Consider the following 12,596-nt stretch of genomic DNA (forward strand, 5'->3'; position numbering starts at 1 on the left):
CCAATTAGTAGTTTAGGAGTTGCCATATTAAAAGGCATTATTGGCTCAGATCATCAAGGACCTTTAACAGTAATTACTGAAATATACTACCGCTCTTTCTTTAAAGATTAATTGCCTGGAAGCAAAGACTATTCAATTAAACCAAGCAAACTTTAAATAGACCTCCCGCACTACTACTTGCCCTCACATGGCCCTGCTTTTCAAATAAGATTCTTTGGTTAGCGAATAGGCTGTCTAGGAAAATATTTTCAAGAACAAGAAAATATTTTAAAGCTTTTCCTGGGGAAAGGAGAAGGTCCTTAAGAGAGACTGACAGTTGTGAATACTGAGCAGCCTAAGGAATGAAGTACTAGAAAGCAAAACTTGCATCCCAGCTGAAGTGAATACCACAGTAGAAACAGTCCTCAATAAAACTGTCAGCTATTAGAACAATCACTCCTTTATTGGTCCATATAAAGTTGTGCTTACTAAAAAATAAGTTCTAGAAAGAAAGAAGCTGTTCTCCTACTAGGTCAACTAGTGGTAAAAGTTACAGTATGCCTTTGTGAAGCAGCTTCAGATATTTGCCTTAATTCACTAGAGACAGATCATACTGGTAATAAGAATCTGTGCAGAAACTTGTCTTATTTATGAGATCAGATGTTTACCATTTAATAAATATGTTCACAGTGGGCAACTACATGCTGTAGCACTGATCAAAAAATTATGCTTAGTTGTACGCACATGCAAAGCCGACTGCCTGGATGAGACGGCATTTTTCTCCTTTGCCCAATCCTACAATATTAGCCACAGGAACAGGCTAAGGTCTCTACAAAGATGAAGCTGATACGTTCTCCTAAGTAGGTGGTAGAGTCAGGTACAGGGGCAAGAACTTGGATTTCTAAGCTGAAGTTTCTTTAGACACTATTGGTCATGGAATTATTAAAAAGCAGGAAAAATAAAGCGGGGGTAGTCATGTTTGAACAGACAACTTCTGAGCATGCTCACAAGTAACCATGAGCAGGCAGTTGGGAGGGAAATGGGGATCTTACTGTCTATCCAAACCAATGCGTTATCTTCTGCGAGGCAACCTTCACAAACCTGACCAAAGAATAGTTTTAGTCTCTCCACTCAAAGAACCTCCCCTTTCTCTTCTGCTTCGATACAATTAGACCCCTTGAAAATTCACATACTTCACCCAGATGGGACACTTCCCATTTATAAGATTTCTAAGGGTTTTTGTGCAATAAAAAGTTAACTCCAGTATGGAAGCAGCAGCAGATGGAAGAGAAAAGGGGGTCATATGGTTTAACTGAGACTTCAGCACAAGGAAGCTTGTGTTGCTTTATTTTAATTTTGTAATAGGTATGTTCTTCTGCATCAACGTCATTTACTGATACACATCTCATACAAGTAGACCGTATCTCTCTTCTGAGGCAATCCTGGATTGCTAACAGGATTACTGTATGGAGTTGATATGCTGACTTCTCATCAGCATCAAAATCCTTTTGTGAAGAGCATTACCTTTCTTACTCAAACTGAAAGGTTAACCTCAGTGATCAGAAAATTGAGCCTGATGTGAACAAAACTGATTTTCCACAAGCACTGCCTACACTGAGGGATTAAGTCTTACTTGGTCTTCTGGACAGGATTCTTAAGCATAATGTGCAAACTTGAAGCATTACAGAAGCTCAGAAGACCTACAAGTAAGTAATGCATACAGGTAATACTCTGACACTTCAGATCCATGTCTGGAAGACAAAAGATCTGACCCTTAATAGAGTAAAGGCTACAGAGGTCACATTGTAAAAAGATGAATGTAAAATAAAGGGGTAAGATCCCTAAATTGATTCTAGTAAATAATCTAGGGATAAAGCTACAATGACTGCACTAAAAGCCAAGATAAGTTCCTGATCTCTTGAATACTACTACTATGAATGCCAATCATACAGAGTCTCTCATTCTGCAAGGAAAATATATTCTAAAGAGGTTCTTTTGGAAACAGAGAGAGACTGCCAGATCCTCTTCCTACGTTTATCCTACTGAGAAGTTTCCATTTTAAAACATACTCTTTAAACCAGTTTCAACTTCCTAAGAACTTCGTACCTGGAAGGAAGATTTCTGCTATTCGTAGCCTTGATTACTGAGGACTCTTTAATTTAGCTTCATGTTGGAAAGAAGATAAAGTATGGAAGAGACCTATAAACTCAAGTGTTACTGAGGAACTCGCTTAACTGCAGATTTTGCTTGAGAAATGGGATCCCCTAGCCTTCTGTCCAGACAGAAACAGTGAAGCACTGCAGTCATATGAAAGATGAAGAGCTGAAGCAATCTCACAATCCAAACTTCTCTTCCTGACATTGGAAGAGAACAAAAAAATGCTTTACTGTTCTGCAAAATGCATCTGCCATTACAAAAAGTCCGAGGACCTCATCAGCAAGAGAATATTTACTCACCAGAAGCTCCTTACTAACTAGGTCTGGCCGTAAGAGCTTATTTCAATTCCATTAATAACTCAAGGCTTAAGATACAAGGTAAACTGTACTGGTACATTCATCCATCAAGACAATAGTTCAGTTTCCACGAATTTGATGTGCACCCGATTATACTCATAAGCTTCCTTTCCATGACTCTAAATGCATGAAAAAGTGGTGCCTTCTGCTTTGTTTCATGATGTAGTCAGTTGAGAAGTTTCAATTGACTGACAATAGCTACCATTTTAGAGCTTTCAATTTCCAAGACAATTTTTTTTTTTTTTAAAAGCTGGAGTGGCCTAAGAAGATTAATTCACGATCCCAGTCTGTTTAAGTTTTGGCCCAGTGGTAAAAAAGTCTAACTATCCTAGAAGTCAGTTCTCAGAAATCAAAACTTAAACAATAGAATGAAAGTTTCCTGTTAATGTGACAGATTTGGGTTCTTACACCACACTCCCCACCCCCTAAGAATGAACTACAGAGGTCTTGGCAAAAAGGTTCTTATTGTTTCCATTCTCCAAACTTCTCCCACTAATTAAACAATATTTTTCTCTCTCCCACAACATTCAGGAGCTGGAAGCTGTGAGAGAACAATAACCACTTCAGTAAAAATTGTGTTCCATCTTTGAAAGCAAAGAACAGAAAATAGTGAGAAAATTGGTGTTTATAGTTAACACTTTACACTATACAGATTTTTTCATGTGCCCCTCTGCTTTCTTACAATTAAAGTGATTTAACAGATAACTGCTGCCAGTCTTACTCCTTTTGCCTCTTTTCCCATTGTGGCCATCTCCATTATACCTGCATTAGTATTTGACATTATTATGAGCCAATTCAAGGAGGTCAACCACAGAAACAGTAATCCCCTTTTTACTAGCTTCACCTTCTGAATCAGCTCACCACAGGATTAGGTGAACACCAGTGCAGAAAAGCAGGAGCAACTAGTGAACAGAAACATCCCTAGCAAGAACATCTAACTACTGGATTGGCTTAGTAAAAGTGTAAAACCACACTCCTTGGAACATAAAGCAACACCAGAAAACTTCAGACATTTCATAGTTTGGGGCCACGTGCAGGAGCAGAACTTCAATGCATGCTCTCGCTGGAATGGTTTTAGCCCCAGCATACTTAACTCTGCTTGATAAATCAACATACTTCCAAGGTGATTTCATGGATTACACCTCCCCATCTCATTTCTTCCACATCAGCTTGTGCCATTTCCTGTTTTGGTAGGTGGAGCCATAACTTTAACTATGGTGTAAATAAAGTAGAATTGAGACGAACAAGATTTCTACTTCTATGGGAGGTCACGGGGTAGAGAATTTGCATCAACACAGTTGCACCATTTCCATTTGCCAGCCTATAAACAATACAAAACAGTCTCGAGTAAAATGCAATTAGTTGATTTTTCTGCCTTTAGGTCAACTGCATTACGAAAGGAAAATATCTTGGTCATCGTGCTTACAGCAGGGGAAAAATGAAAGAAGAGATACAGAATACAAAAGCAAACTGAAAAATAGGCATCCTCCAAAAGCGTTAGTGTTCGTTTTACAGAAAGACAACTAAAAATGTAATCTAATTAGTATCTACCAAGATTAAATACAAGCACAGTACCCCTTTAACCTCACCTCATTATATCCTGCCAGGCCTGACTGCGGGCTTATTCCACGTTTTATCAATACTCACTGTATTGCAGATAAGCCATCTTAAATAAAAAAGGTCCCAGAAGTGTGTCATTTCAAATTTCCTTTGTTACTCCTAATACTTTCATTTCACAGGCTTTCAATTGGTATGTATTGTTAACAGTATAGTAATATTTCAAGTTAGTGTTTTTCAAGTTAAGCACTAAATTATAGGACTCATTGTGTAAGCTGAACATATACCACACTAGAATGTAAATATTGAATTTAGGTTTTCTTCCATCCTAAAATGGCTTAGGTACCTCTTTTTTTTCAGGGCAGGGAATGTTAAGATACTGCAAGAATATGACTAACCTTTAACTTCAGAAAGGAGTTTGAGCTTGACTTTTACAAAACTGTGTGCTTCTCTCCTTACTTTACTGACATCATAGCAATAAAATCCAATTTTACTTGCTGTTTTACACATTCTCTCTGTACCCTTCACTGCTTAGAATAACTTGTTACCAAAATTACTTTATAATTTTGTGTTCAAAATTGTGCCTCCTGCAGCTTTGCAGAAATTTAGCCTTACTTCAATTGGATACAGATAAAAGACTGCTCAAGCAACTGAGACAGAAGAACTGAAGGAGAGCATGAGACAGTATAAAACAGCACACGGTCAGAGATATAGGTTAAAAAAGCAAAAACAAATGTGGGCCTATATGGTGAAAGAGGAAAATAGGCAAAAGCAGTCCTGGAAAAACTTGTTCCTCTCTGGTCCACAGAAACTGTCAGTAATCTGCATAGCCAGAATAGGAGAAAGTTTTAAAGGATTTGAGGCTTAAACTCTTAAATGCCACAAATCAAATGTCAATCAAATGCTTTTCCCTGGTAAAATCAGGTTGTCTGTGTCTGCACAACTCTGCTCAGGGTTGCCCACTGCTTTTTCTGGAGACAAGCTGGCTGCAAGTCAGCACTTATCTTTCTTTAAAGACTAAAGATTAAGAGGCCTACTTTTTAGAGCACTTGTTTCTATTTGTTCAGGAAGAGGAAAAGAGCAAGACAGAATCTGCATTCTTTTACAAAAAGTTGATCAACTATCCATACACATATTTGTATTGTTACTTTGGTTAGGACATGAGAATAGTCAGACATGTGGAAAGAAGTGAGAAAAATCTATGTAGCTCTTGCTCTTAGACTGAGAATTTTGTTAGGCCTCCCTCTTCTGCCCCCTCTCCCTACACACAATTTCAACTGGAACTCTACAAATTAATCACAGTCATTAAGGAAGATTTAACAAGACTACAAGAAGAGCTGTTAGAGTAACTATTCTGAAGCGTCCGTCCCTCTACTGCAGATAAGCACATGCCTTACACCTGCAAATTTAATCGCTTTAAAAAAAGCAACATTTATCAGGACAAGATATGTCATATACTGTATCACCTCTATCTGTGAATAGGGAAGTACAACAGTTCCTGCTAATAAGCTGAAATTCACAGTCTTTGACTAATAAGAAGGAAGGGGAGATGGTGATAACTTCATTAAGCATGTTGAGTTCAAGTACTAAGCCACAATTGCTGCAGAGCAAGTAACAGTTCCAAAGTCAGTGTGGATCTTCTATGCATTCAGCAGAATGACAGGAATAATGAGTATTAGTCTTATCAGTCATATTTATATACTACTCTCACACTGTAAGCATCCAATCAAAGTAGTGAATATGTAATACTTGAAGACAGTGAAAAGACATTCCACAAAACACTTATGGTACTGCTCACCATATCCCCTAGCTGATGGGGGCAGAACAGTGGGCAGATCAAGCACTGACATTCTGATGAAAGGTTCTTATAAAGCCCGAACAGCAATGGCTACAGCTAAAATTTCAAGAACAGTCTGAAAGAACATACTGTAAATGCTAAAAAGGAAAATAGAGGCAAGGATTGCGTTCTCCCCCAAACTAGACTATACAAGTACCTTGTTCACTGAAACTTTAACTGCCTTGACATGACTGCATGGTCTTGAGAAGTCAGAACTCCTCACAAAATAATCTTGTCATAGAAGCCCAAAGAACATTATCACCAGAAACACTAAGATAAGGTGTATGAAGTTTCTTAGATCCAAACTTCTAACAGACAACTTTGAGATTCTGTGCTGGACTGGATATGAGATTATATATCCATTAGGTAACAGAAAAGAGCTTTAAAACTTTCATATGAACCATTACATCTGTTACTGATATGCAGGTATCACTGTCACAAAATGCTATACTTTATTTGGCATAACAGCATCAAAACTGCAGAGCATACTCAGCACCAGGAATTATACCAGACCAAAATGAGACTGCAAAAACATACCTAGGATTATTTTTTACTTGGCAGAGAGTGTTGATCAGGCAGCAGATATACTCCAGCACTACTCTAGGGCTTCCCGAGCTAATAAAAAGCAGCTTTCCACAATGCTTAAACAACAAGAAATCCGGGCCACCAGTTACAGAGCGCAGGTCCAGAACAAAAAAGCACCCAGGGAAAAAAAAAAAGGCATTTGCAAGAGGAATTTGGTCCCTGCTTAGGTTCTCAGACTGACATCTGCAACTAGCCAGAACAAGCAGAGAGCTGGGGGTGAACATAGCTCATTTCACCTGGTTTCAGATTCTCATAACAATCACTTAACTCAGTATGAAGGTTAAAGTGAGATTTCCTAACACCAGAGGCTTATTTTCTGTTGTGGAACAGTTTGACTCTTGCTCCCATAGAGTAAAAACTCACACACTTTGCACTGTCCTTGATGGCAAAGATATTTATAAAGCATCTTCCATTATTCACTTCAACATTTGTTGGATCATGTGGGAATGTGTAATATTTTGCAACTTACCTGTTTGCATGAATAAGTGAAGAATACATACTGCCTTTTTGTCAGGGCATCATATGGTATTTTAAATACCTGCACAGCAGAATACTTCGTTGAGAAAAGACTTACTACATAGATCAGTTTGATAATTAACAGAATCCAGAAAAATATATGTGCAGTCAAATACGTTCTGATTATCAGATTCCTTGTATCCACGGGTTTATTTCTATGTGTTCCTCAGTTTGCTCCTGATCACTAATATTTATATTCTTCACAGAGCTGAGGTAACAGGGCAGGAACTTTAGTACTTAGTATTTTGCAAGGAACTACATTAGAAGTGCCAGTGAGAGAGTCAGAGACATGTATTGACTGTATTGACATGTACAGTAAGACAAACCCATAAACCGAACAGCTATCTCACTAACAGTAATAGTGATACCAAAAGACAGATTTCTCTTCTACGCAGTCTTTGATCCAAAATTTACTGGTCCTTACGAAAGCTTTCTTTTATGACTAACATTTCGCAGTTTGCTAGGACACTTATGAAAGACAGCACAACTAGGATTTCATCAGCCAGATAGTGCTAGCATAAGGCATTTTGTAAATAGCTTTGCTGCCTTGGAAAATCCATAAAAGTATACTTTTTGTACAAATTATGATTTAGTCTCATTAGATCCAGGTCTGAGTTTTGGGCTGTGTAGACAGTGGCCCAGAAGTGTGTTCCCCTGCAAGCTAGTCCTGTACATGCAGAGGTGAAACCAATCATGCTCATGAATTTGAGGCGCTGTACTGAGGAAAAGTATATACATCTAAAATACATGGGGAAAGAGAAGGCTGCCTTTGAAGGAGGCAGTTCTCTTGTTCCTCAGTGGTAGTTCTCGTCTTCAAAAGATTACCATCAGTATGGTCCCCAAAGGAAGGAAAGCAGTAGCGGGAATGGAAAGAACTCAGGGTAGTAACTTTAAGCTCTCACATCCCTACACTTCCATTTTTCTGAGTATGTACAAGAGTTGATAGGCTGACTTCTAAATGTTAGCTCTGGTTTATGCCAATGCAGTCTTCCAGAAAAACCTGCTCCTTTTTATTGTTCTATTCTGACACCTGTTCTCCTGCTGCTGGAGCAAACCTATAACCACTATCTGTGAAGTGCCTGTAAGTCCAAGACACCAGGAGCCTTGTCTATTCAGCTGCTGAGCCATATTTACGGAATATAAGGCAAAATCTGTAATGCTGCCAGAACTTCAAGGAAGCAAATCTTTAAAAACCATACAGCATTATTACAATGCTTACAATACATTATTACAATGTATTACAACCAACTAAACTAACTACTGTTACAACCAACTATTGAACTATAGGTTTTAATAAAAATTCTAGGATCCCTATGAGCAATACTGCACTGCTTTGATAATGCTTGCATACTTAATATATACTGCCAATATTGCTTCCAGGACATATTGACGAACATATGCAAGGCCTCCAGACTTATGGCCTGTGTACAATGATGTGATGACTTCAGAATATAGCTACCTCTGTGCTAGAATGGACAGCTGGAATCCTTGAACTTCAGTAGAAGCTGAAGTTCAGAGAGGGGCAATATGACCAAGTAAAGTTACAAACTGTCAAGCCTATTTCCTCTTCCTCAACATATGTAAGTTGACTTCTATTATATTGGTAGGCTGATCTCAAAAAGGTCAAGGTGCAGCTGGTCACTATTACCAGTGAAACTTTAGCAGTAAATTGAAAAGCAAACACTATCAAGTCCCTCTAATTTGACAGCTAGGATCTTGCAGTTGATACACAGCAAAAGATATTCTGCAGTCCTGCAAAATACATGTCCAGAAACAACGTCTTGACGCAGACCTTGTGCTTAAGGTTAACAGTGACATCATAGGGATGCGTATTTTGCTACTAAAATAAAACCTTAATTATTGGGAAGAGATCAGCAAACCGTCAATCTAGGATCTCCCTGCCTCCTGCATTTTCCTTATAATCCGTACCTAGCTTTCAGTCTTCAGTATCAGAGAAGTTCAGAAGATTAACTTTAAATGAATACAGAATCATTCCTGAAAAACAATCCTTCCACAAGATCAGAGCTAACACTATATATAACTCTACAGTGACGAGATGCACCATATTCATACTCCCTTCTTCTGAAGCTGGTACCCAAGTTCACTGCATCATATCTATTTGCAGCGCACCAGAAGCTTTGGCACAAATACCAGTTGTCACACATGCTAGATGTTCCCTTGCTGGAACCTAGGCATAGTGTTATGCCAGATCATGCCACGGACAGCCTCTTTGACTCCGGCAGAATAGGCTTCCTTTCCTGAATCAGGTGCAGCTCGGGACTGCTCAGCCAGAACTTGCTCACCCTCACATATCTGAGTGTGAGTAGGATGAACTCACCAGTTATTTGTCAGAAACCTGCCATTCCATTCCAAATTAAGATAACATGCTGGCAGTCTACTAAGGACATAATACCAATAAGTGACCAGGGCTTAAACTAGGGTCTGTCACAAGCACATGGGCATAAGGCTTTTTATTTTGTTAAAAAGGGTAGCATTTCCATTTACTTTGTGGATGCCCAAACTGATTGCAGGTCTTTCTTGTTGAGAGCTTCCTTTTCACTTTTCATTAATTTCTCTGGCATCAGGCAATGAAGTTTCATCTTCAACGCCAGGCAAAATGGGACTAAGGGAGGGTCATAACCACTAACCACCCATTATCTTGGGATTGCACAATATTAAGCAAATATTTGCATTTTCTCATAAAACTTATTACAGCAGAATCTTTCTCACTGACATACTCAAACCAGGAGCATGGCTAGTAGCATCACTGGCAAGCATCATTCTGTTCTTTTTCCATTAGCCAGACAGTGCAACTTACATTTACCTTATTTACGGGAGGTGGAGTGAAAAGACAATTCAACACAGAAAATTCAGTAGTGTAAAGGAATTACAGAAAGTAACCAGAACATATAAAGAAGGCACTTGTCCCTCAAAAGTTATTAAATTTTTATTGAATACAATTCCCAACTTTTAATTCCATATTTGACTAGTTTTTGAAAGCAGTCAAGAAACAGGTACTTGGACCTCTCTTGGCATCATCCAGTTATTCGCTATTGTAGTTAACCAAGTATTACACCCTGTTCCAGTTAATACCTCTACCCAGCACAGAATGCTTCAGTAGATTTGTAATGAGCACCTCATGCCATGCAATGCAATTTTGTGCTTTATAATCTGTACTGCCCAGTTCCCTGTTGATTTAACTCCATACCGAAACAAAAACACCTTATAGAATCTTAAGAGTCTGGGAACATACCTAAAAAGACTACAGCCTCCTCTTCCAGGAAGCCCAGCAATTACTTTCAAATTGCACTTTCAAACAAGGAAGCTGACAGCAAGACTTCACCTATGAGGGCCCCATTACCGTTAAAACATGAATTGACTGCTCGGCTGAAAACCGTAAGGAATATTATTCACCTTCACAGCATATGATGTTCATGTTCAATTTGGGTTGTGGAGAAAAAGGACCAGAATTTGACAATGGGAGATTTTGCTTGATGGGAAGATTTATGAAGATATATTTCTACTCTTCTACTTAATTAGCTACTGTTAACTTTGGTTTTCATATTTTATTACGTTTAACTACCACCACAAAGAGTACCAAAGATTTAGGATGGAATTAAGACCCATTTAATTTAATGAAAAAATATTTGATTTCAGTAATTTTTCTGAGCAGGGGAAGCTATTAATTTGCTGTAGCAGCTTAGGGACAGTATCTCATTAACTGCTGTTGTATCAGTTGAGGCTTTGAAGAGTATGATAAACTCTTATCATAGTTTATTAACTCTTATCATATTGCACTACTTAGTTTAACCCATTAAAAGAAAAAGCTTACAATGTCACTGCCGGAGAGTGATGATACAGAAGAGGCAGATGAGCCAGAGGATAACTGTTGTGTACTAGCCAATGACAAAGCCAAGCGTTGGTTGTAAGATGGTTCAGAGTCTCTGTTCTGTTGCTGTTCGCCATTGCACGGAGCTATCTGGTCTCTCATTTTCAACCTATTATCTGTTAACAGAAAACATAAGTATCATTTAAGAGCACAGAATACAAACACATGGGCCTTGAGGTCTAAGAAGAGCTGCAGTTTAACAACCTAATTGAAAAACAGGCTCAGAGTAAACTAGTCTTGGGTTAGAAAGTTACAGATTTCTTTTATTTTTTCCTACATACCTGAAAGTGATTAATTTCAAGACATGAGTATTTTGAATTACATCAAATTCAAGAAAAAAAATTATGTTTGTTTCAAAGATCCTGCTATACCTACCAAGTTCAGGTGATAAATTAATTTTGCTCCCCCACTTCTTTTTAATCCAGGCCCTGTAGTCAATCACTTCTTGGGTCACTTTGATGATTCTACCTAATGTGCTAAAAAAATTTTTCAATTAAGTATTAAACAAAGACTATTGGTTACATATTTGCAAGCATTTCAACAAGCAATTAAATTATGCTAAAGGTCAGTTTAAGATATCCCTAACCAAAGAATCCTTTTGAACTTCATTTCCTTAGCGCACCATTTAATCCACTGAAGCATCACAATTTTTAAATTACTATATTACTTATCTTTTACCATACTGACATGCAAGCACTGACACATAGGTAAGATTTTTACTCTGTATTTCTAAATGGAGTGCATCTTAATTATGAAGAACATACCTGCAGATGCCAGTGTACTTGATAAAGCAATTTACATGTTCTTGCATTTCTCCATACAGAAAATATTTTTTCCACAGAATCTGGATTACAACAGTCATGGGATGCACTGAAGACATTAATATCCCAGCCCCCCAGCTGACCTTCACACTGAAGACAGAGACCTTCACTAGTACTTGCTTACAGATTTACAAGACAACTTAAAAGGCGTAAGATCCCCACAATTGTAAAGGAAGTACCATGGATCGTGAGGTAGTGGAAACAAGAAAGAGACTGGCTCCAAAACCAGAATAAGTTAGAATTTAAGAAAATTCATAACAGTAAGTGGTTCAGAGAAAGCCTACCTGGTCCTGCTAAACAGTGACTAGTTATCAACAAGTACAAAGTAATATTTTTCCAACATACCTTCCCAACATGCAGCTATTTGAATTGTACTTCTTGAGCAGGAGTTGCATCCTTGTTTGAGAGCTAAACCTTCAAGCTTTCCTTTCATCGGGGACTAGTGGCTGAAACACTAACTATAAATGCCACGCTCAAGATACATGAAGGACTGACTATTGTACAAAAATGGGCTGTGAAAAGTTACCATCTTGGAGAAAGTAATGTTATTTCAGTTTTGAAAATCTTCAACGGTTACAATAAAGCTTATTTTTGTATTTCACATCATAAAGGTATGTTGTACCTGTACTGGAATTTTCTTTTGGTTTAGGTGTATAATGGGAAGGGAGGACATACATAGCCTAAGTGTATTTAGACTACCTTTATTAGGTCATTTCATAGTAACACTTTAAAAAGGAGCAATAATTCTCCTACTGGCTTAGGGATTACTATTTCATGCAAGACCAAGTACCACATGTTCCGTGTTTAGTCTTCCAACTTTAAAGACACGTCAGTGTGTTAGTACTGAAAAAGGCAGTCCAGCATTTTAACCAAACATTGAACCAAATAATATCATCTAA

At 38.1% G+C, this 12,596-nt stretch overlaps 1 protein-coding gene across 2 annotated transcripts in view; it reads right to left on the minus strand.

Moving 5' to 3' along the window:
- PAPD7 (PAP associated domain containing 7) overlaps window positions 1–12,596 on the minus strand; it is a 46,689-nt gene that overhangs the window by 14,917 nt on the left and 19,176 nt on the right. For both annotated transcript variants that reach the window (XM_009321916.1, XM_009321915.1), the window contains exons 8-9: window positions 11,252–11,352; window positions 10,820–10,992 (exon numbers count right to left, since the gene is read on the minus strand). In XM_009321916.1, coding sequence (XP_009320191.1) covers window positions 10,820–10,992; window positions 11,252–11,352 — 274 coding nt within the window. The remainder of the gene's footprint in view (window positions 1–10,819; window positions 10,993–11,251; window positions 11,353–12,596) is intronic.

Source organism: Pygoscelis adeliae, unplaced genomic scaffold (genome assembly GCF_000699105.1).
Source record: "Pygoscelis adeliae isolate BGI_AS28 unplaced genomic scaffold, ASM69910v1 Scaffold144, whole genome shotgun sequence".
NCBI classification, from domain to species: Eukaryota; Metazoa; Chordata; class Aves; order Sphenisciformes; family Spheniscidae; genus Pygoscelis; species Pygoscelis adeliae.